Genomic DNA, 24,423 nt, shown 5'->3' on the forward strand with positions numbered 1-24,423 from the left:
TTCACTTTGCACATTTGTGTCTTTATTGAATTTCATCTCACAGATTGCAAATTGCTGCTGAGGTTGTCGAGCTCATTTACAATTTCAGCTCTGGCACCAAAGCACTTGTAAGTCCTGTCCACTTAGTGCCGCCTCCATCCCTGCTGGGTTTCAGTGCCAGCCCCAGTCCCCGAAGCACCCCCAGCTGCACTGCACACTCTGCTGAGGATGACTGCCATCGTGCCACATCCACCTTTTCACCTGCCTTGTAGTTTCCTTACGGGCTTGTGCCAACAGTGTTCCCGAAGTCAACTGCTAAGCATGTATTACATCTCCTTCCTCTTATCCACCAGGGCTGTTACTCTCAAGAACAATATTAGATCAGTTTTACGTGATATGGCCTTACTAAAGCCTTACTAGGCTGGCTGTTCCTTGATCTACTTGTGCTTACAAATAGACCATTCAATCGCTTGTACCAGGACCTTTCTGGATAGCCTTGTTTAGGCTGCCTAATTTCTGCTGCACTGCCATGCTCCTGAATACTGCGCAGTCTTTCCTCCAGTCCTCTGACACTTTCTCACTCTACCATGCCATCTCAGATACCTGGTGAAGAACAGGGAGACTGTTTCAACCAGTCCCTTATGTGCATGAGGGCAAAGCTTCCAAGGCTGTGCTACACGAACACATCCCAGCTGTGCCAGTCCCCCTGCGCTCCCTCTACTGTGACCCACAGCCCAGCCCCTGGTGTCAGGCTGAAACTATGTCCTCATAGACTAGCACCAAGCTCCAGCCCTTCACACGCGGCAGGACAGCCAATCTATTCGTAAGGCAGATATCGAATTGTCACGTTTTGTAGACTGGCATTTAAAACTAACCAGCACAGATTTCAGGTCATTACAAAATGCCAAGCAATAAACATCAAGGTTCAGGAGCTGCTGCCTCTGTACTGGAGCTGGAGACTCTCAGTGGTCCTAAATGCCAATTGTTCCCACTTCCAAACTGAAAACTAAGTGAGGGGCCATTCTTTCCAGCAGCTGACAACGCAGAGCAGAGAGGCACTTAGGAGCAGCTTTCTAAACTCTCACAGATACTCCTGATAGGCGTTGTGCCCCTGGTAGGTTTTTATGCAAAGTCTAACAGGTGAATCAACAAAATCTTTGGAGATGCTGCCCAAGTTATTTTTTCACTTACATGTGTCCACGCAAGCAGAAAAAGGCAAATTTAGCAAATTTGGCTGAACTAGTTAATCTCAGCAGAGGGGTTTTGTCAAAATGCTATATTTCATAATCTGAAAGAGCAATAGCTCTAGTAATTAAAAACTGGTCTGCGAGCATCTGTGTAAGAAACCATTCCTGCAAAGCCACTGACAAAAGTGGTTTCAATTTATCAGTTTGACATTGCACTGAAACCAACTACTGTGCTGACAAAGTCACCTCACCTGCAACTCAGTAGCTAAGGGATGTGAGTGAGCAGTAGTGTCCTGAGGTGCCTGATGCATGTCTTGAGGCTTCGAGCCCACCAGAGCACCCTGTGATGGGATGGGAGCTGCAGCTGGATAAAGGTGAGAGCTCAGACCCTGCAGGGCAAACCGAAGTCTTCCAGGCCAGCTTTATTCCCTACAAGCAGCTGCTAGGGGAAAGAAATGCCAGCACACAGAGAGCCTGGTGGCTGGGGGAGAAGGGAAGACAGCCCGACTGGCACAAAGTGGAGGCAGCATTAATTCCAGGGACTTGTTTTAAAGCAGACATAAGTCTGCCCAGCAGTCCACATCAATCTTGAAGATTCAGCAGGGAATAAGAAAGAGCCTTTTAGGTTTTGTGGCAGAAGAAAATGAACAGTTTTACTGGAAAACATCCGCTTATGCTGTGAATGCAATTTCAAAGCCATTTTAAGAAAGCCCCTGCCCACTTCAGCCTACTCAAAGGTCCTCCTGGGTGACAGCAAAGGGATCTGCACTCATTCAGTGTTTTCACACCTCAGTAATTCCCCCAGACATGGTGCAGAGAGCCAGGAGACGCCTCGCCCCAGCCCTACAGAGCTAGCAGTGGCCCTATAAGGCACGGACAGACTCCATGGACTCTTGCAGAAGGGTAGGAGGGAAGACTCAGATACGGCAGGGACATCTGTAGGCATGAGGGGTTCACAGTCCTGACTCCCCTGGGCAAAAATATCAACTGATGTGACGAGGTCTGCTGGGTTCCCTGATTCAAGGCTTACAAGGAGAGGCAGGATTAGGTCAAAATACCCAGTGAAATATTTGCAAACCTGAAAGGTGTAGCAAGCCTCTTATCTGCAAAATTGTTTATGGTTTTAAAGACAGGAGATTGGCTTTTGCTGCTGGTCAATGCTAGATGGGCAGCAAGTCTCTGCAAATTGCTCTATGAACACACACACACACACCAGTGCTAAACAAATGCTTCTCTCCTAGCTGGGAAAGGATGGGTATCGAGACAACAGGCATTTCTTTGTCATCTTATCCCTCAAGTGAGATACAACAGGAACCTGGTCTTCAAGACTTCTCATACAAAACAGTTATTCAGTAAAATATGTTTATATAAGCAGGAATGGGCACACTCACTTCCTGAGCAGCACAAAGCATTAGCTAGTTTCCTGAAGGTTTGGGTTGTTTCAGGTATTTCACATATTGAAAGGTCAACAGCTTCAGTAATGGGGAAAAGCCCTGGAGCGTATGTCTGAGCAGCTTTCTCTGCAGAGTGCACATTTGGACAGCATTTATCTTGAGGCTATCAATATTTACTAAAGATGGCTATAACATCACCTTGCTTTTGCTGCATTAGTCATGAAAGACGCAGACCACAAAAACATGAGAGCAAATGGACTTGTACTTATGGGATGCTCCCAAGCCTGTTGTAAAACCCCTGAGGTCCTTCTCACACAAGGACATTTCATAGTGTCACAGGGCTAGAAGGTAATTCAGGTTGGAAGAGACCCCTAGAAGTCTCTGTTCCAACCTCCTGCCCAAAGCAGGGTCAGCTCTGAGGTCAGATGCGGCTGCTCAGGGACCTGCTCAATCTGGTCTTGAAAACCTCCATGGACAGAGATGGCACAACCTCTTTGGCCAAGCTGTTCCACTACTTGACTGCCTTCACAGAGAAAGTTTTTCCTTATATCCGGTCCAAACATCTCATTTCAACAATTTCAGCTGTTGTGTCTTATCATCCCTTTGCACATTTCTATGAATATTTTGGCTCTAACTTCTTGATGACCTCCTTGCAGGCACTGGCAGGCTGCTGCATTTCTTCTCTAGGCTGAACACACCCAGCTTGACCATGCCATTACAGCCACTGCATGGGGCAGCTGTGGCTCACAGCCTGTGATCCAGCCATCTGGAGACACTTGTGACATGGATGTCTTTGGCCTTTTTAACAGGGGTAACAATTCGTACATGAATTCTGCACAAGAACGCATCTGCATGCCCGGAGTGAGCCAGACATAGAGGTTTGTGGCATTGCCCCTGCACAGCACAACCTGCCAACACCATTTCATTATTTAAGGAAAGTAAGTAAAAGAAGCTCAAGAATGAAATTTCAGGTGTGATTCTTGCATTTACAAGTTTCAATTTTTAGTTCCTGCTTTAAGTGTAAATTTGAGATGAGCTTAAAGCAAACTCCCAAAGGCAAATCCCATTGAATGCTGCAGGGATTGAATTCCACCCCTCCTTGTTTCTCTGGCCCCTGTCCTTACAATAAGCTGACGAACATCCCCAGATTTTCTGCACCCTAAGTGTAAGGGTCCAGGTATCCAAATCCACCTTTTTGCTTCCAAAGCAGGTCTCATCCCACGTAGCCTTTTTCTTCCTGTAAGGCTTTTACCATTTACAACCTAAACTAAACTAGGCGTTCTCTAACCTCATTTTATTTCAGTGCTAATCACATCAGTATCTGCACCCAGGTCCCTGTAGGAGATGGCCTGGAGGGACCACAGAGCTGCTGCCAGCCAACTGAGCTGCAGGACTCATGTTTAGAAATAACAGATCTCTCCACCTGTCTGCTTTAGCAACCACTGTGGAGTCTTCAAGGAATTTAAGTGTCATCTGAAATGCAATCACAGAGCAAAACTGCAGTGGACTTACCACACTGATTGAAACCAAAACTGAATGTTCTATAGCAACGACTCTGAGCGCATCCAGCGGAGACTAGCCTCCATAAAAGCAACGGGCTGTCCAGTCTTTTTAAAATCAGGCCATTTATTTAGGTATCTAGTTATAGAATTGGGAGGTTTTTTCCCAGGCAGTGTTGGCATGGCTGTGCATGTCTCAGTGATCATTTTATTTTACTTCAATTTTCAGTGCAAATCATTTATGCTCAGTCCAAAATAAAATGGCCATCAGGCAGAGAAGGAGACTACGGAAATTACCCAGAACATGATAAAGAGCAATAGTAGCAGTTAGTATCCACTGCACCAGCAGTAGGACGTGCACACTCAGGTTATTTATGCAGAGGTGGTGCTGTTCGAAGCAGATGCCCAGCTGCCAACACACACATTTTATCATAATACCCCTGATATTTACAGCCTTTCTTAAATCTCCACCTCCTGGATTCATGGGGACCGAAAGATTTTTAGATGCTAAAATGCTCCCAGTTTCCAAGTCAGTGTCAGGAGTTAGGGGGCTGATACACACATTTTGGACACATACAGCTTTGAATAAGGAAACGTGTTTTTCAAAATAAGCCAGGTATCCCTTTAAGACTGCAATTAGGGCTTGATTTTAAAACCACCTCCAGGCAACCTTCAAGTTTTGCAGGCATAATTATGTGCGGATGCAAAGCTAGAGGCTGTTTATGAACAGGAGGCTTTAATGTTTTATTTTCTGGCTGCACGTCCGGTAGTTTTCTGTATCCTGTTAATGTAGACTTTTTCCCAGCATTAATGGAGACTGCCCTTTGTGAGGCGCTGAGTTATTCCCAAGAAGTGCACTCTGCTACAAAGTGGAATATGTCCAGGAACGAAAAGGCTGTAAACAACTATTTATTCCACTTCCACTGCAGACCTAGAAGGTTCTGTTCAAAATAGAAACTAAACCATGTTTCAGACACACCCTGCTGCAGCCAGCGTGGTTAGTGGCTAACACAGAGGCCCAGGATTTCTATCAGCATCAGTCCTGTCCAGCCTAAATGCAATGGGAAGGTAGCTCTTGCCTGGACCTTTCCTGCTAGGCAGCCCAGTTCTGGGCTGCTCCTGGCTGATGGCTAGTCTTCTCGGAGTTTGGGATTAAAGGCATAAGGCAGAATTAGACCCTACTAGATTAGGATCTAATTAGGATTACTGAATTAGATCCAAGGTAGGACAGCCAAGGTGAGATATCCTAGATGCAGTGCTGCCAAGTCAGATGGTCCTCTGTCTTACCCATAGCCTCATACAAATTCCAGGCTCATGGATGCTGCAGCTAACGTGACCCTGCAACAACACAACGAGAGTCACTGCAGCAGTGGGTAGGACAAGCCAGTGGTGGGATGGAAAGATCCCATTGCACAAACTCTTGCCAAGTCCTTAAGAGCATCTCTGCATCAGGTAAATCTCTGACAAAGAACCTGGCCCAGCGAGTAGCACAAAGCCTCCGCAGAGCTGAGCTATCACTGCAGAAACATGACGACGTGAATAAGAAATCCAAGTACACCCAGTGTTTACCCTCCATCTGCTCATGCTGCCCAGGATGTATCATAGCCTGCAGACATCTCCATCCTCTTCCTCACAGTTAGGCACCAGGACACAGCTGGGGTACCCACAGTTCTCTGCACTGCTCACCCCAGCCCTCAACTGAAGCTGTTAATGTCAGCAGGACCCTTGCCAGGATTGAAGGCACACACAACTTTACTTGTGGAAAACAAGTCAGAGAATGTGTAACATTGCATTGATTTCATTCATGCAGGCCCTTCATTTGGTATATGGGAGAATGCAGACAGACAGACCCATGAAGAAAGGGCCCGATCCTGACATTGCCTGCGAGGGAAAAGCATCAATGCTGCTGTCTGTAGGCTGTGGCATCCTGAGCTTCCAGGGGAGGCTACATGCCCCAGCTAAGAGATTTCTATTGCTTAGCTTGGGAGAGACAAATTCACAGCCTGAGCCAGTGTATCAGTGAAATGAATTTTTTGCTATAACATAAAGGTTAAACTGCAATAAAGTTGCCAAGGCATCAATTCAATGATAGAGATATATAAAGGCCATCTTTTTCCTAGAGTAATTTGGCCAAACTGCACAGACTTTCCAATCTGTACCGGCAAAACATACAGCCCATGGTGACAGAGCAATGTGGTCTTACGGTACAAAACCAGCATTGATGGATAGCTACATGCCCTGGCTACTTGCCTGGCCCAAATGAACCATCTGAGCTACTAAGATGGATGGCTAGGGGCAAAAATATAACTGCTATCATCTCAATATTAGGACTGGTCTAAGTACTTCATTACCAAATCATTACTCTTGGAGACAGCCTCACACTGTGTGAAAATGTTGATTTTATTTAATCGGAACAAAGTTCTATTGGCTGACCCTGGGTATATTACTATAATTGATTTTTTAATATCAATGTAAGTATATAAACACTTTATTCTACCACTTCTCTGTATCTTGGAGGCTCAGAACCTATGGCCTGATGTCAGCTCATATTAGGGGTGCTGTGATCTGGAGCGTTATCTCTCCATCCCCAAGGATCACTGGCTAATAAGCTGATTTCACATAGAGGGAGTTAAGTGTTTGAGGCACCTGTGCTTAGAGGAGAGGGCCCACATGCATTTCTGATGGGTTTGTCAAAGCTGCAGTGAGATGTGCAGCTGATCCTCAGCATCTGCTAAAAGCTCTGCTAAAAGCTCTCTAAGTTGTGATTTAACATCAGCTGTTTGTATGATTGGGCTGCAGCTGAGGGATTTCTGGCCTTGTTGCTAGTAAGGGTGTGGCAGACCTGAGGAGGAGGAGGAGGAGGAGGAGGAGGAGGAGGAGGAGGAGTAAGAGTAAGAGTAAGAGTAAGAAATGCTGCAGCCCAGGTTTCCTCATCTCTGTTGCTTTATGACTTCTGTATCCTCTATAATCAAACTGAGCAAAAAGGAATTAATAGTTTTAGGGCCTTCAGCTACCAAAATGAGCCTGCCATCCTGGGGCAAGCAGGTCAGGCGTGCTGCAGCCAACTCAGCCCATCACCGTGGTGGATTCCTGCCGGTGGGGGATCTGCAGCTCCCTGACATGCTTGGCCAGGTTTGGGCTGACCTGTTCCCACACTCAACCCTAATCTCCCTTGACCTTCTCTTGGCTCAAATCAGAGCGGTGTTTCTCCCAGCCTCTTACCTTTCCATCAGTGGTGACTGCAGCAAAGACCGTGGAGGAGTAAGGGGACCACGCAACGTCCCCTACAGCAGAATTCAGGTCATAAATAAACATCGGAGTCCTGAAAAAAAAGACTCAGTGAGAAGAACTCATTTAAGCACATGCCGCTCTGGAAGTGAAACATTGAGCTATAAACAGGTTGATGCTGCAGCCTGTGTTGTTCAAGGCCAGCCGCAGAAGTGGGTGGGACATGGAGTGTTTCTATATGTCAGATACCAGCCAGGGTCTGAGCCAAAGGCAAAGCAAAGCCGAGCATCAACCCAAAAGGGTCAGGGTTGGTCCAGCTGTGATGAGAAGAAAGGTAGCATGTTTCTTTCTTTCTGAAAGCATTTTGAAAGTTTCTCCCCAACACACAGAGCAAGATGGAGTCTCTCTGGTTAATAATCATATGGGAAAAAGTGATTTTTCCCTCTCTGGACTTCTGACAACCATACTGAATATTAGAGCAGATTTGGCAACAGGAGATATTTGACTCTGACTGATTTACAACAAAATCAATTTCCTGATTGAAACCAGACATTCCTCAACCACTAACCCTGAACTTCATTATGTATTTTTAAATGTTCCAATTTCTTTTTTTTTTTTGGCCTTTTTGACTTTTAGGAGGTGTCTGGCCCCTGGGGCCATAAGCCAGCCCCTGACATTTCTCTTAGCATTGCTCCAGAAGAACAACCCTGCCACAGTAGGTCCTGCCTGAAGAAAGACAGTCAAATTCCTGGGGCAGCTGACACTAAATCTTTTATCTTGTACCTAGGGAGTACAAATCTGAGTCATCAGCCCCCAAAACAGAGATAAGAGAGCAATTAGCAATATCAACACCTAAGAGGGAAACTGAGACGGAGGTATGAGTAGAGTCAATTTGTGCAGCTGGCATGTCAGGCTGCACCTCCCCACCCACACCAGGACCCAGCAGGACCTACTTGATGGTGTGATCCCAGATCTTGACTGTCCAGTCAGAGCTGCAGGAAATGAAGACTTTTGAGTGGTAGGGATTCCAGCTGACTGAATCCACAGCCGTGTGATGGGCTTCAAACACATCCAGAAACTGACTTGAATAGAATTTTGAACACTGCAATGGAAAGAACTAGTCAGTAGTCAGAGCTAGACCTTCTGGAGCTCATATTCCTGCAGAAAGATGCCTCTGAATACTTGTATGGCCTCCCAGGCTCCTCTGGGCTGCATGAGAAGAGGTGGCTGGTATCCAGAGGTACTACAGGAACTAAATAATTTATCACATGCTGTTCCATCCTACTTGCAGGCAACATCGAGCTCCCCTCTGCAATACACAGAGGTAGGAATTGAAGTAGTCTGGTTGGATTTACAGCCAGAGCCAGGCCCCAGAGCCCATTCTCCACTACAGCAGCTCTATCACCTTCCTGCCAGCCTGGACTCCTGCCGTGCCTCTGTAAAAGGCTTTTGGGAAAGGCAGGGGAAAATGGCTCTTGTGTTACTCAGGTGTGCACAGCACCATGTGCATTTGGAGTGTCGCAATTAAAACCTCTAGTAACGACGCTCAAGAATGAAGATGTCACAAGAATGACCTACTTGACCCTTTGGCTCTAAGGATTTTGGGAACATGCTGAAAGTGCCTTCCCTGCCATCACCCTGTAACAGCCTGCTCTGAGAGCCTGCCCCATCACATGGCTCTGCAGCTTTCTCCCTTGTGCCACTCATGACTTCCCAGAGGAGTGGGAGAAAGACAAGAACTGGGCAAACCCTGCATATGCATGCGAGAGTCAGGCCAGCAGCATCACAGCTGCGGGTGCTACTGAATGGCAAAATGCAGGATGTGTGCAAGAGCTGGAAAACATTTGGGAGCCTTGGAAAAGTCACTTTGTGTGTGAGCTCATGCAGGGGGGAAGAAATTGCAATCCACTTGTCTGCATGAGCAGAATACGAGACTCGATCCAGATTCTGTCAGTTCTGTGTACACAGAAAAAACGAGGTTATCCTCCTGAAACCACCTCCCCTCCAAGGGGACTGGAAGCTTCCTTTGTTAGCAACAAGGACCTCATCACAAAAGTAATGTCTTCTTGGTTATGTTCCCATACACAAGCTCTATCCACACAGCAGGCTGGGGCTGGTTCAGTATTTTCTGTTGATCTGCCTTGGTACTGTCACTACAAGGACTTTTCAGCACCTTTCATTACTCCCTAATGAATGTAGCAACGCATCATCTGCCCGAGCAGCAGGATTGCTGAAGTGTTACATGACTTTAGTTCTTGCATACCAAAGCTCTAATTAATCATAAGGCTTAACTGTTTATTACACATGACACTCACTGCCTGGGTGCTCGGCCCTGTTTTTTTCCGATGGCCATGTGCACTGGTGCAAGTACAGAATCGAGGGGGCTAAACCATTCACACAGCAACACCTCCTGCATCCCTGGGAGGCTTGCTGTGGTAGGAAATGGAAACAAGAAAGCGGCTCATGTCCCACTGGGATTTACTGACAGTGTCTATAGCTTGCTAATAGTTCAGTGCATAGTCTGCCTGTCTCTGAGTTACTGTCCCTGTGTGTAATTATGGTACTGAAATCTCCTTTCATGGCATGTTTCATAACTTTACTTCATAATTCTTAATGTTCAGCCACCAGGAAAATTGGTACTTGGCTTGTTTTGAAAGTCACTTTGCTGGGAACAGACAAAATGGGTCAAGAGTAATTAACATGAGAGAAGCTGCTTCAGCCGTCTGTCCTTCCAAGTATGTGGATTGAAGGTCCCTAATACCTGAGGACTTTGAAGAGTGAGATCCTAACCAGACTTGTCTGCATCCAACAGAACTGTAATGTTCAGCGCTCTGTTTCTAAAGCCTTGTTGGGGCTGAGTCCCCTGATCAGTGCAGCTCCAGGCACCGGTACGGGAGGCCTCTCGTGATCTGCAATGTGCTGATCCACAGCACTGGCATTGTCATCTGCAAGTCTGGCCCAGGGCTGAGGCCCAGGCCCTGGCAGGAAAGGGATCTGTGGTTTTCCCGTTAAATCAGCAGAAAAAAGGGTTCTGTAAGGCAGGTGCCTTGCTGGGTCCCTTGTGAGAAATGAATCCCGTGTGCCTGCTTCAGCCTAAAGCCACACACCATGCTCTGGCAGTGCCTGCCAGCCCCACACCGTGTTTGCCCCAACCTTTGGTATCGTCTCTGATGCGCGAGAGAGGGACATGTTCTTCTGAAGATGCGTTTTGAAGAAACACCACAAACCTGAGAAAAAGCTCAGAAAGAAATACGACTTTAATGAATAAAAGAGTTTCTGAGCTAACTAGAACTGCTGGCAAAGTCTTCCCCTACTACTCACTTTAAAAACCCTACAGTTTTTAGACTCGTGTCAGGATAAAAACAAAACCAGTGGAAAATGTGATGCCTAACTCCTGACAAGAGAGCTTTGAAGAGGGTGAGGGGATTCAGGGAGCAGGCATTTTTGAAGCCTGTCTGATCCTCTAAAGCACTGCTCAAATTTGCTGCGAATGTTTTTCTCCTATTTAAATGGTGGTAGATGTGTGTGAATAGCAAATGGTATTTTTATGATGAGACAGGAAAGCAAGAATGTGTCTATGGCAACACAGAAAACCAGTATGAAGATGACCGGTGATGGCTACAAAACATAGGGGAGGAATACTAGGAGGAAAGGAGATCTCCAAGGGCACAAAACTTATGAATAATCTTCATTAACAGCACTTGAATTTACGCTAGATGTTAGCCTGACACAAAACTCCTCTGCATCCATGGTGAATAGATGGTTATTAGTGTCCTTAAAATGTAGAGGGCTTCTGTAGTTCACTCGCAGAAACAACTCGCAGACTGTAGGCAATACAGAAATCCAAAAAATGATCTTTTTCAAAGGAGGTTTCTGTCTGGTAACAGAAAGAGTACTGCCCAATACTGGCACTCCCAGGCAGACCAGGACAGCCAGCTGCTCTTCAGAAACCACTGACATAAATGTGTCCCATGTTGTTGCGGACAGCTGTTACCAGCAACACCAGAGGGACTCCTTGGTTTTTGCTCAGTGCCTCTTGTAGAGATCTGTAACAGAAATTTCCGTCTGAACATGAGGAAGAACTTCTTCCCTCTGAGGGTGACGGAGCACTGGAACAGGCTGCCCAGGGAGGTTGTGGAGTCTCCTTCTCTGGAGATATTCAAGACCTGCCTGGACAAGGTCCTGTGCAGCCTGCTGTAGGTGACCCTGCTTCGGCAGGGGGGTTGGACTAGATGACCCACAGAGGTCCCTTCCAACCCCTACTATTCTGTGATTCTGTGACTCTGTGATTTGTAGAAAGGCTTACAAATGGAAACAGAGCCACGTGAATGCACTGGGAGAAACAACAGGAAATGGTAAAGAAAGAACCTGTGTTAATTGATGGCAAATGCAGTCAGTCAAGTGACAAGACAAGCAGACAAGAGAAATAGAAGCCCCAAAGATAAGGTGGCGAGAAGATTAGGAACAGAACTGAAGCCATAAAATATCCAGACGAGCAAAACAACTTTGTCTTTGCAGCAAGGCTAGACACTGAGGCAAATGATCTCTCCATTACTACAGGGTCCCTGGAAGTGGGAGCTTGTCCAGGAACCAGTTTGTCATCATCATTTAAGGAAAACCCAAGAGATGTGATACGGACTCAACAGCCAGCATCCTTTGTCATCTGTATAACTACAAGAAATCCTGTCCTGACCACACAGATATGCATGTCCTTGTTCTTAGTATGAGAGAATGAGTATGAATGAAATTAGTTTTGTTTAAAATTAGAATCACCTTTTCCTGCTATACAGTCTTGCACTGAGTTTTATTATAGTCATTTGTCACACTCTCAAGCAAACTGCCTGATAAAAAAAAATGCTCTCTTACATGAATATGTTCAAATCTCATCACAATTTTTCTGTTGAAGCTCTGTTTATTAAGAAGTAATTCTGTCCAAAGAGTTGGAGCCATAATAATGTTTCAATATGAATCTCAGAGAACATACTTTTTGATACCAAAGCTGAACAATTCTTAAACAGCACATAAGATATGCAAAGAGGCAGTTTTGCATTACAGAATCCTATTAATGCAGAAACAGTTTGTCCTCTACGTAAAAGGTCAATAGATAGGTTTGTGTGTAATTAAGATAATGATTTCATGGCTTCAGAAACACTATTAACTACGCCCTTTTTAAAAATTCACAGTAATTGTTCTGCAGCTAAAAAATTAACATATTATCATAGTATTTGTGGGTACGCCTGGTCTCTAAAAATTGCCTCTATGAAATTCACTTTCCGTTTATTTAATAAATAATCTAAAATTCAGCCCATGTGGAGAGCAGCCTGTGTTTGATCCCTGACTCATACAGCATGTAAAGGGGTCTGTCCCTCTCACTCAACGTGCAGTGGCAAGGGCAAGCGCAGCACAGAGACCCGAGGAGCTCACTCCTGCTCAGTGCAGCCACAGGACCCGCAAGCCACTCAGATGGCTGTGGGACTGTCACTGTGCTTAGCATCTGAGCGGAGCAAGGTTTTGGGAGGCCCATAGGTAGCTCCAGTAATGGGTTCAGACCTGCACTGTTTCAATAAAGGGTGTGATGAAGGTGTGTCGTAGTCCTTCAGATATATCTGGAGCAGCAGTTGAGTGCAAAACTTTTGAACTTGCTTGCAGCAAACTCTCGGGAGATACTAAGGGTGCAAGCACTCTTTCCCCTGTTGTTGTGGATAGTATGGAGGCCTGCTGGTGCTAGACACAAGATTTGTCTTCCCTATGTTAGCCCATACAATCTGATGGAAGATTGTCTCTTCCTGCCATGGGAGCACTGGTTTATAGAGCAGTGTCGCATAACGTGAGAGTGGTCCCACTTTTCTCTAAGGCTTACCTATACGGGAATGTTTTGTTGCTTGCCAGTAACCCCAAAATCAGCCTTAGCACCAATAAAAGAGAAGATCCTGTATAACAGTATCTCTCTGCATTTGACCACCGAAGAATTGGTTAAAATACCCGAGTGCCTTCATGGCTGGGATCACTCCTTATGTTAAAAACCCATTCTAGTTCTAGTTTCACTGAAGATCACTCAAGGCAGGAATACCTACAGCTTTGCCAGTGCAAATGCTGCCAAATTTCAGTGGTGCCCAGTGACAGGACAAGGGGCAAAGGGCACAGACTTCCGTCTGAACATGAGGAAGTTCTGTCTGAACATGAGGAAGAACTTCTTCCCTCTGAGGGTGACGGAGCACCGGAACAGGCTGCCCAGGGAGACTGTGGAGTCTCCTTCTCTGGGGATATTCAAGACCCGCCTGGACATGGTCCTGTGCAGCCTGGTCTAGGTGACCCTGCTTCAGCAGGGGTGTTGGACTAGATAACCCACAGAGGTCCCTTCCAACCCCTACCATTCTGGGATTCTGTGAAATTCTGTTCCTATGCAGTCCTCCTCCATGATAGATTCGCTTTGCTGCGTAACTCGGCCAGTCCACCAAACTGAAGATTTCTCCTGAAGGGTAACTGATGGTCCCCACCGAACACCGACATCTACTGTCATACTCACTGACATCCAGCACTCACCTAAGCACAGAGGAAGTTAAAACATGTGGTTCCTTTTGATCAGGACTAGACAGAACAGTACCCAAACAATCTGGTGTACAATACCCAGGGTACCAAATCCTGTGGGTGACCAGCCAACTCAGAACATCTGCCTGTGACTGAACAGATGCTTTGTATCCTGAAAGTATCAACAAAAAGCCATTTCTCCTACCTCACTGCCCATCGCCTACCAGCCCAGACCCCTCACTTCTCCCACCTTCCTTCTGCACCTGCCTTGTCCAATGCAAGTGAGCACTGCTCAGAAATCCTCCCTAGATACTGCCTGGCAGACAGAGAGATTTCAATCAGCATCATCCCTCTGGAAGGGATACTTATTTGTTAAGTCTGTCTTGCCTAGATGATTGATTTTTATTTCAGAATATGATTTCCTATGGGTTCTTTTTTTCTGTTTTGGTTCCCTTTTGCAGGCAGAACATGGGGAAGGAGCTTACAGCGTCCTCTAGGGATGGATGGATGGATGTGCTGTGCACATTAGCCTCCTGCTGATGGTCCACTCTCCACACTGAAGGGCTGTGGCTACAATATTAGCAAAGCCCCAAAGCCAGCTCAGAGGAATGCTGTGCAAACAGAAGTTATATGAGTAAGCAGCCACTGGCTTTCTTTTCAAGGCTAAATACAGCAGAGCTCAAAACTTCCTATTTTTAGCTTGATTTCTTAAGAAAACACAACGTCTATGCCCTGCTGTCAGCTTGTCTCTCCTGCCAAACAACTTTTGACCTCACTGGCAATTTCAGCCAAAGCTGGCTGCACGTTGGACTTGGCAATATTAAGGTCTTAAACATTCTATAAAAAGGGATGGCCACAGAGTGCAAACATCTGGGTAGTGCCCTCAGCCCAGGAAGGGCAGTCAAAGCTTGGCTGCTGCCCTCACGGCATGGCTGGAGCTGGCTGGCCAACCAAGGTGTCAGGCTGCAGGAGGGCACTGGAGGGGAGGTCACCAGCACTGTCTGCAGGAATCAAGGGTGGGATCACCAAGCTGGGGAAAGCACAGGGGTGATCAGAGGGAGAAAAGATCAGAGGACATAACGAGGAACTGGAGATAGGAGGGCAAGGAGAAAGTGGGACTGGGGAAAGGATTTGGAATGTAACTGTGGGAGGGAAGGGCTGCGGGACACCAGTCCATGGGAAACAAGGCTTCATTAGCCTCATTGCTCACGGGATAACAGGTCTAAAAAGGAAGAGAGATGAGATTTTTCCTGCGATTTCCCCATAACCATGAGGACAGAGGATCAATGCCTTTTAACTTCTGCTCTGATCATAGTTAGCGCCTCACTTGCACAGCTGCATTCTGCAAAGCATTCTGGGATGCAGTTTGCATGAAAAACGTTTCTGCAAAATAAGGTCTTAATTGGGTCTGTGCAGAGTGCTCCCTGCGACCCTCCGTGGCTCTGTGCTGGTCTCAGGCTCACCACAGGGATCTGAGGGCAGGGCCAGGCTCTGAAATTGTACTTTGTTACTGCCTGAGCAAACAGGGAAGATGACGAACCTGAAAGACAAGCATGGGTCAGGGTATGTAAAACAAGGGACAAAGAAACCATTCTTACCTTGTAGATTTTTCCCTCTTCAGTACCAACAAGAAACAAATAGTCTATCTTTTTGTGAAAATCAAATGATGTCCCGCAGCCTGTTAACAGAAGAAAGGTCTGTCAGACAGACACTTGGTTCATCTGGCCAGCACACGCTCCCTGCCTATGGTACACACACACTGCCAGTGCTTTCAGAAGTGATTTATTCGCCAGAAGCTCCCAAAAGAAACCAAAAGGTGGAAGAGCCACCCCTTCTGCAAACACTTGCCAAGCTGCACCTGTCCCCAAGACCTGCAATTTGAAAAGCCAGCACAGAGAAAGGGAAAAGGAAACTGGAAGAACCTGAAGGAAACTGGAAGAACCAATTGGCCCAGGATTCACTTTGGTAAGAATTAAAAATGTCTGGTGGAAATGTAAGAGTTAGGAGGACCAAGCCTGCCTCTTATTGGGGAGGAACAGATCTTTTCTGTTTGTCTCGTATTCACAAAAATATAAATGGTTTCCCATGCACAAAAGAGCACAGAGAGGAAACACCACATCATACATCCCTGTCCCCTTTTTGTCCTTAGATAAGAAGCCATTTAGCAGGCTCACTTCAGTAAAGCCAATAGCAAAGGATGTGATTTGGGAAGAAATCTTCTGCCAGGCACAGAAGGATCCTCTTAACTTCAAAAGCTCTGAATCAAGCAACACTGCAAACTGTGTTTAAAACAGGCTTCAACCACAACAGGATGTGTGACTCCTTGAGATTTTGTGGCTTCTGCTCCGGAGGGAGATGCAACATCATACAAGAATGTGAATTCTCATAGTGGTGAAAGAAAATTTTAGCAGGGTCCTAGCACAGAAGATGGGATGTCGGTGCAGTGCCAAAGAAACTTGGGGCTGTTGGTCATCAGGGACACTCACAGCAATCATCAAACAAGAAACAGGAACAAGCAGACAACGCTCAGAAGCACATAGTTAAAGAGAACTTTGCAAAAAAGGCAGCTGTCTTCAACATGCCTTAAATGTTAACAAAATGTAGTCCTCAAAGGAATTGTTAAGGTCATTTCAACCTTGTAATACTGTCTGCATTTTTAACATTTAAATAGATTGTTAAATATTCAAGACAAGGCTTTGAAAATCCATTTCCCATAACACTAACAAATAATTCCAAAGCCCCTGGGAGTTCTGCAGTGTACTGCTTTAGCTGGTCTCTTGGAACCTATGTGGCAATGCAAACCTTCTCACAAAGATATTGCTCAGCAGTTATTAGCCTAAAAACGGGGCAATCCTTAAATGCAGAGCAAGTGCCTTCTCCAAACTCAGGCCACAGCTTCACAGCCAAAAGCAGGTGCAGTGGGATGATTAGGTGATCCCTCAGCGCTCCCTGTGTAGTCCAGGATCTCCAGAGCTGACTTACCCTGTCCTGTCTCCAACACAGGATGGTCAGAATGAGGGGATTCAGCCTAGAAGGACTGCGTTGTCTCCACCTCGTATAGAGGGAGCCTAGTAGCTTAGAATAGATGCCGAGCTTTCAGAGAGCCAAAACCTCATGAGACACATCCCAACACTGGCTGGATGCACTGTGTACATTGTAAGAATGTACTTGCAGGAAGAACAAAACCAAAAAAAAAATTTGTAGGAAGAACAAAACTGACTTAGTTTTGACAAATACAGGTAACGCCTGTGCCTTGTCTGCATTGGGATTTCCCAGTAAAATGGGCATTTTTTGAATTAATGTTCACCTCTTTCTGAAAGTAAAAGCAAGATGTAACCAGCAAAACTTGATTCCATTAGTGGCCATTGCTCCAGACAGACTTTGCCCTACTACATGATGAAGCAAAGAGGCGTAACCCATTCTTTAGCTTCTTTCCATCTCAGCACCCCACTCCCAGTTTAATTCCACAGAATGACTGATTAGAGGCTTTGTGTCAGTAATTAATCAGCATGGCAAGGACTTGGGCTCCTACCAAATGTTTGCAGCTGCAGCCCCTCTGGCCCCTGCACCGTTGACCCGTCTGCTGGCAGCTTGATGACATCTGTATGAACCAGCTCATTCTGCAGGCAGAGGAGATTCCACTTGAATAACAGGCTTTACAGCAACAATACAGAGACATTCAGTACTTTGAAATGGCAAATTTTATGGAGGAATTTTAAAAAGCTGTCCACAAGTTGCTGAATGTTTCATGCTCGCACTTGGCAACTTGTTAACACGCTGTTTTACACAAAACCTCCAGGAAACCGATGCTTTGGTGCACCGGAACTGAGAGCCACTGGTACGTCACCAAGACACATGCAGCTGACCTGGAAAGCTTTGGGTTTCAAGGTCAATATTTTTGAGTGGAGGTTGACACTGTCAGCTTAAATCATTGTGTAAATTGAAATCACCCTGCGTGGTTTAAGATGGCTACTGCACATTATCAATGGAGCTAACCAAAACTCAGATTAATGGATAGTAAGTTACCACCTTTCCAGTCTCTACTTCTTACTGTCTTCCTGCTGTCCCCAGAGCAGCCTCAGTTCCCGATACTCACAGCATCACTGTCTCCGAGATTCAAGTAACAATAACATCTAGCAAAGCCGCTCCCCCAGGGGAAAAGTGCCCAACGTTGCTGTTACCAGCAGAGCTCTAAAGAGCTCTCATTGCAGGCCATGACAGTGGTGTGCTAGGTGCTGTATGAACGCAGGACAAAAATGCTGTGTCCCAAAGACTTCACAGTCGAGGTGGCAGACAGAAGACAGATGAAAATAGACACAATGTGGGTGAATATGAGGAAACAATGAGAGGGCAAAGATCCATTCTTAGACTAGCTTTGGGAATTAAAATACCACTGCAGAATGGAGTTGGTTGTGAGTATAAGAATACCCTGGGGCTGATAAAAAGAACAAAGAATTAAAGATTAAATTAGTGAGCAGTGTGGGCTGAGGACTGGATGTTTTCATGAATCTGCAGATTTCCCACTGGAGCACTGTGAGAACACAACATAACTTCTTAGCTCTGTGAATCAAGCTTTAGTTGGAGCTTCTCTAAGCCCAGCGCAGGACTCAGGTGGAAAAAGATTCTGCCTGGCAAAGCCAATCCCAGGGAATTGTGTGTTATGGAAAGTGAGAAAAGACCTTGTGAGCATCTATTCAGTACTGCAGTTCAGGGGGGACAGTGTTCTGTAAGATATTTTTAACCATATTTTGGGGGTACAAATTTACAGAAGGATTACGAAAGGTTAAAACCCATAATATAACATACTTCCTTCTCACTAATTTGCACTGCCGCACACCCACATGCCCTGGCCTATTGATGGCAGTAACTATTCTCTGAGAGAGCAAGAAGAGGGAGAGACTCCTGCAGCCTGCAGAGTCCTACCTTCTGTTAGCGACTCTTCGTGCAGCACATGGATTACACCAAGTCAGATTCACTGGGTGAAGGCAGCAGTGATGCTAAGAAAGATGCCTTATATGTGTGCAAGAATTGGAAAGAGCAGCTTCCAGAACATGCAGGAACAGAGCATATTCCACATGCCACTTGCTGCCCATCCAAACAGAAGTACTGATGGGCTGCTGAGAGAGAAGTCAGGACATGCTGATCACGCATCTGCTTCTGCTCAAGCTCATAGGTCTGCCTGCTCTCCAGAGAGCATCCGTGTGCAAGCCATGCCTGGTGGCCACATGAGGCTGGTCTGAAGAGCAGCTTTGGAGCTTTTGGATCAGCCTGTAGCTGATCATGATCACTCACCTGGTGTGTCTAACAGAGGTCAGACAGGTGATCTGGGTGGGCCCAGAGATGTGCTAGCACATTTATTGTCTTTTCTAGTAGAAATGCAAAACACACGAGGCCTTCTCTCTAGGCACACACCCTTCTACAGCCTTTCTCTGAAGATGCCTCCCAGCACCTCCACCTGACCCAGACCCCCATGGACAGCTTCTGTAGCCTCTCACCTTCACTAAGGATCTTACTTGTGCAGACTTCCCTATTGTGCTGCTTTTATTTTGTACCCAGCATTGCAGTCCGGAGAATGCATCTGTTCCTAGGGCTGTTTGTCGCCAGACCCATTCACATATTCCTCTGGGTAAACAGAATGTTGACAGTTTGGCCTTCCAGGAATACTGAACAATAGTATGTTGCTCCTGCCTAACAATTGCAAAGCACTTTGTTAGCATTAGTGAATTAGGCCTTGCAGCTGCCTGTTTCCCTGTAGTTGTTGTTAGCCTTAAGTGATGAAGGAGGCCCAGAGCTGTGCAGCAATTTAGCAATAGGTCACACAGGAAAGGTGAACTGTGGCTACTAATTAAACCTGGGATTGCTGAGGATCAGCCTGAGAAGCAGTGCCAGGCTGCATCCCAACCGATTCCTTGACGTGTCTCTGACAGCTCTGCTTTTTGATAGGCAACATGTGCACCCAAGGTGGGAAAGTGATCCAGCTGAAGAAGTCCTGCATTCTTCCTCACCATTTTACACCTTCACAATGACCCAAAACCATGTCAGGACAACATTCTAAGCACACACAGCTCACGTGCTGTCTCATGAAGTTTTCCAAAGCGATTGTGCCCATTGCCAACAGAGATAGCCACTATGGTCAAGGCAGATCAACTGTCCCTAGCTAACATTTGACAACTCTGCTATCCAAATTTTGAGTGTGGCTTGCCAAATATCCAGCTGGAAGTAAGAATGAAGTTACTCGCTTTCTGCTCTCAGCTTTGGAAGTGTCAAACAGCTATCAGTGTTTGAAGAAGCTTTACTTCTGGATAGTCCTGTCAAAAAGATTAATTGAGCTCTCTTTCGTTTATTCCCTATTTGCACTGTGGGTTTGCAGAATGGAAGACCTCTCCAGTCTCTTCAATTCTATTCTAAATAAAATCCAATGACAACTCTTTTGTAAAACTGGAATTCAAGCAGATTGTCAATTTCTCCTTGCTGGGTACAAAACCACAGATTGTAACAAAATGCCCTTTACATTCCATTTCTTGCTTTCTCTGTTGAATTTCCATCCAAAAAAAGAAACTTCGCTGTTTTCCACCCCTGCCTGCTAAATATACACCAGCTCTGGCAATTTCAGAGTTAACTTCGACTCAAAAAAAAAATAACCTTAAAACAGTGCTTTTCACATGGGTGTGGCCAAGTTTATGACAGAAATGCAAGGAGTAAGTAGCAATGACGTTGTGCTAAGTGGATGTAAGTCTTAGAAGTCACACAAAGGATGCTCAAGTAGGTATATCTACATGCTCAAGGGACAGAAAAAAAAACAGCTTACGATATGGGAACACAGTTGAGCACAAATGAAAGATGGAAACGTTGCAAAAGACCCTCTACCAGATGAGTTGCCATCAGAGTCCATCTGCAGACTCTTAGGTTGTCCCAGCTGTGGCATTTCTCTGAAGTAAGAGGCTTAACCCAGTGTTTCTTGCCTCCTAAGTGGAGCAGGCAGAGCACACTCAGTTACCGGGGCTCAGCTGATAGTGTAACCTGCGAAGTCACCTCACACGGATGTGTTTAGCTGTAGGCCTGTATTACCCACTTCAACTTAAATCTTTTGAGCATTTTTATACAGGAGATAAAACAGGAGTTGAGTGCTTGGACAACGGCAGCCTGTCCGTGTCCAGGCAGCTCGGAGAGGTCTTCTGGAAGAAGGACTTGGGACACTCTTGCAGGAGGGATTTTTGTATCTAAAGCTGCATGCGTGAACCTGGAGGCGCTTATAAAACAGAACTTACTAACCAACGCCATCTGCATGCACGTACCATGTTCATTAGGAGAGGATCCCACTCCTAAGGCGAGCATGAGACTAAGATTTACATATAATCTTAGACATGAATTCCTGCCCATGGCAGCAAGGCCTAAAGTTTTCAGAACACACAAGCATTGAGTAGCTTGGCATAACAGGTTGAAAAAACGAATATCCCAGGATGTAAAGAAATTTCTTTGCTTGCTGGGGAATAATGGGACAGCTGCTTCAAACTCACATTTAGGGCAATTCCATTATTTGTTAAATAAAATATTTTGAAATTTTCAAAATGTAAAATCAAAGTGCCAACAGAAAAAATACATGTTGAGATCCAGAGACCTAAATCTAAGGGTCATTTAGGGACATTAATGCTAGGTTTCTATCAACGTACATACTCCAAAAGATGATCAAAGGCAGGGCACGCAAACGAGCTAATGGAGATTATATTGGGTGTGAGCTGGCAACGGCATGGCAAGGGGAAACCCTCTGCCTGTCTGATTGAATGTTGCCATCCCACTGTAAAGGTGAGATTACTCTGTGCTACTTTGGCCACAATGGGAGAACTTTGCACCTTCCCCCTCCCATTCTGAATTGCACTCTCTAAGGGAGCATTTTGGGGGTGAGAGTCTTGAAGCTGGAGAAGAAAGCAGACTATTCTGCTCTGTCTCTGGGTGACCCTGCTGGGACAAGGAGTTTCAGAGGAAGGACCAGTCCTGAATTCCTGCATCTTGCACTCAGGCCCATGGGGTGCTACAGGTGCAGGCAGGATGAAGGTTAGGTCCTGAGCAAGGAGTAGGCTGGTTCTGCTCATTTCAGAGTTTAAGATGGAGCCCCAGACCCAGCTGTGACTGCACCTGCAATCCTTTGCTGCCACTTCCTTTCAAACCTGGCTCATTATAGATAAAAATAAAACTAATGCATTATTGAACTTTGGAGGCAATTGGTTATAATTTGGCTGGGAAAAGAAATTGCCACGTACGAGTTACCTTAACTAAAGTCCATGAAACAATCCGCCCATCCGAAGAGACAGAGAAGAAGTTCAAATTGTTGTCCATGTCATCCTTCTGCCACTTGACCTTAAAACAAGAAGACAGTCCTAGTCAGCACAGGGCACTCAGCACCAGCAGGACAGAGTACCATACCTTCAGCAGGGTCTTCTGAAGTCCTTCCCGAAGAGCAGCTGGTTTCCAACCCAGAGGCCTGCCAGTGCATAGCATGCATGAACACCCTTACCTCCACAGGCAGTTTCAGAAGTGCCCCCAGCACTCCCATCACTCACTTTCTTGCAGGGATGCTCAAGGGTGTGGGCAAAGCCCCACACCTGGGGATGCACCTACCTACAGCCATCTCCCCCAGCAGCAACAGGAGCATTGCCATCAAGGATAGGCCTTGTGAGGTGCCTGAGCAACTCAGCGTTATGCACTACAGCACAACACCATCCCAGAGATCCCTAAGACATCTTCAGACAACACCAGCAGTGCCACAGAAAGGTCCCCAAAACACCTGAGTGCCTCACTGACCCTACACAAACTAACTCCCTCCATTTGGCTAATTACTCCAAGTGCAGTGCCATATGGCTACCCTTCAGCCAGACAACCTCAAATTAGCTCTCTGTGCCTATGTGGGGTGCAGACAGGACCTTGCAGGCAATGTGTGACATGGGTCCTTCGGGCACTTCTGTTTCACGGAGATGAAAACATCTCCATTAAAATTGAAATCCTCCCTACACCTTCAGAGCATCTGTCTGCCTGGTAAGGAGATTTGCCTTTTGACTGTGACAGCTCAGCAGGAGAGATTAGAACTCAGATAAATGACTTACAGTTTAGAAGAGACATTTCAGTTAGACCAAAAGCATTAAGAACGCTCGATTTGCAGATCTGGGAATTCAATCAGACTGAAGGGAAAAGGATGACTTGTCACTGGGCCTGTCAGCACACACTCCTGTGGGCATCTGTCAGTTCAGGATGGGGACAAGCACTTCAGCATGTTCTGCTGAGGTTTTCAAAGGTATATCTGTTCCTGTCCAAGCAGTACAGTAGATACGGTTCCCTAAACATTATCTCATAAACATAATAAACAGGCATGCTGTCTTAGAGCTTACCAAACACTCTATCTACGACCAGCTATTTATCTGGTACCTATTCCAGAAAACAAGCAGCATTCCCAGCACTTTAATTACACAGATTTGGTATTCTGATGATACTTCATTGGGAAAAACAGTGTTAATCCTGTTTTGTAAGATTATTTATACTGTGACATTCTGCAGAGCATGAAAATTCAGCAAGAGACTCAGAAAGGAGTAATTAATCCTCTAGTGAACAGGTTTCCTACCTAGAACACAATATTCTGAGGAAGGAAAAATAAAACGTAAAAGGAATCCATTTGAGAATATATCAAAATGCCAGTTACATGTCCATAAGGCACAACTGAAGAGTCTAGAGCAGCAAATATCTTTGAATATTCTTCCACAGGAGAAATCATAAGCCTCCAAGTGGAACCACTTCTGCTATTTGGCATTAAAGGAATGGCATAATTCAGTATGGCCCAGAATAAAATGGCTAACAATAAAAAGACAGGTTCAACGGCACATACGGACAACAGGGATAGAACCATAGGTTGGAAAAGATGTCTAAGATCATTGAGTCCAACCATCCACCCAACACCACCAGGCCTACTAAACCATATCTTAAAGTGCCACATCTACACATTTTTTAAACACCTCCAGGCATGGTGACTCCAGCACTTCCCTGGGCAGCCTGTTCTTCCAATGTCTGACCACTCTTTCAGTAAAGAAATTTTTCCTAAGATCCAATCTAAACCTTTCCTGATGCAACTTGAGGCCATTGCCTCTCATCCTCTCGTTAGTTAGTTGGGAGAAGAGACCAACACCTGCCTCACTACAACCACCTTTCAGGTAGTTGTAGAGAGCAATAAGGTCCCCCCTCAGCCTCCTCTTCTCCAGACTAAGCAGCCCCAGTTCCTTAAGTTGCTCCTCATCAGTCTTGTTCTCCAGACCCTTCACCAGCCTCATTTCTCTTCTCTGGACACGCTCCAGCCCCTCATTGTCCTTCTTGTAGTGAGGGCCCAAAACTGAACACAGTACTGGAGGTGCAGCCTCACCAGTGCCGAGTACAGGGGCACAATCACCTCCCTTCTCCTGCTGGCCACACTATTCCTGGTACAAGCCAGGATGCCCTTGGCCTTCTTGGCCACCTGGGCACACTGCTGGCTCGTCTTCAGCCAGCTGTCAATGAGCACCCCAGGTCCTTTTCTGCTGGGCAGCTTTCCAGCCACTCCTCCCCAAGCCTGTAGCGTTGCATGGGTTGGTG

General features: G+C 45.9%; 1 protein-coding gene across 1 annotated transcript in view; it reads right to left on the bottom strand.

The window, feature by feature from the left end:
- Positions 1–24,423, bottom strand: part of DNAI1 (dynein axonemal intermediate chain 1) — a 155,927-nt gene that overhangs the window by 37,305 nt on the left and 94,199 nt on the right. The window contains exons 14-18 of the mRNA XM_075411270.1: positions 22,081–22,170; positions 17,348–17,435; positions 15,414–15,493; positions 8,241–8,389; positions 7,282–7,381 (exon numbers count right to left, since the gene is read on the bottom strand). Coding sequence (XP_075267385.1) covers positions 7,282–7,381; positions 8,241–8,389; positions 15,414–15,493; positions 17,348–17,435; positions 22,081–22,170 — 507 coding nt within the window. The remainder of the gene's footprint in view (positions 1–7,281; positions 7,382–8,240; positions 8,390–15,413; positions 15,494–17,347; positions 17,436–22,080; positions 22,171–24,423) is intronic.

This window comes from Opisthocomus hoazin, chromosome Z (genome assembly GCF_030867145.1).
Source record: "Opisthocomus hoazin isolate bOpiHoa1 chromosome Z, bOpiHoa1.hap1, whole genome shotgun sequence".
NCBI classification, from domain to species: Eukaryota; Metazoa; Chordata; class Aves; order Opisthocomiformes; family Opisthocomidae; genus Opisthocomus; species Opisthocomus hoazin.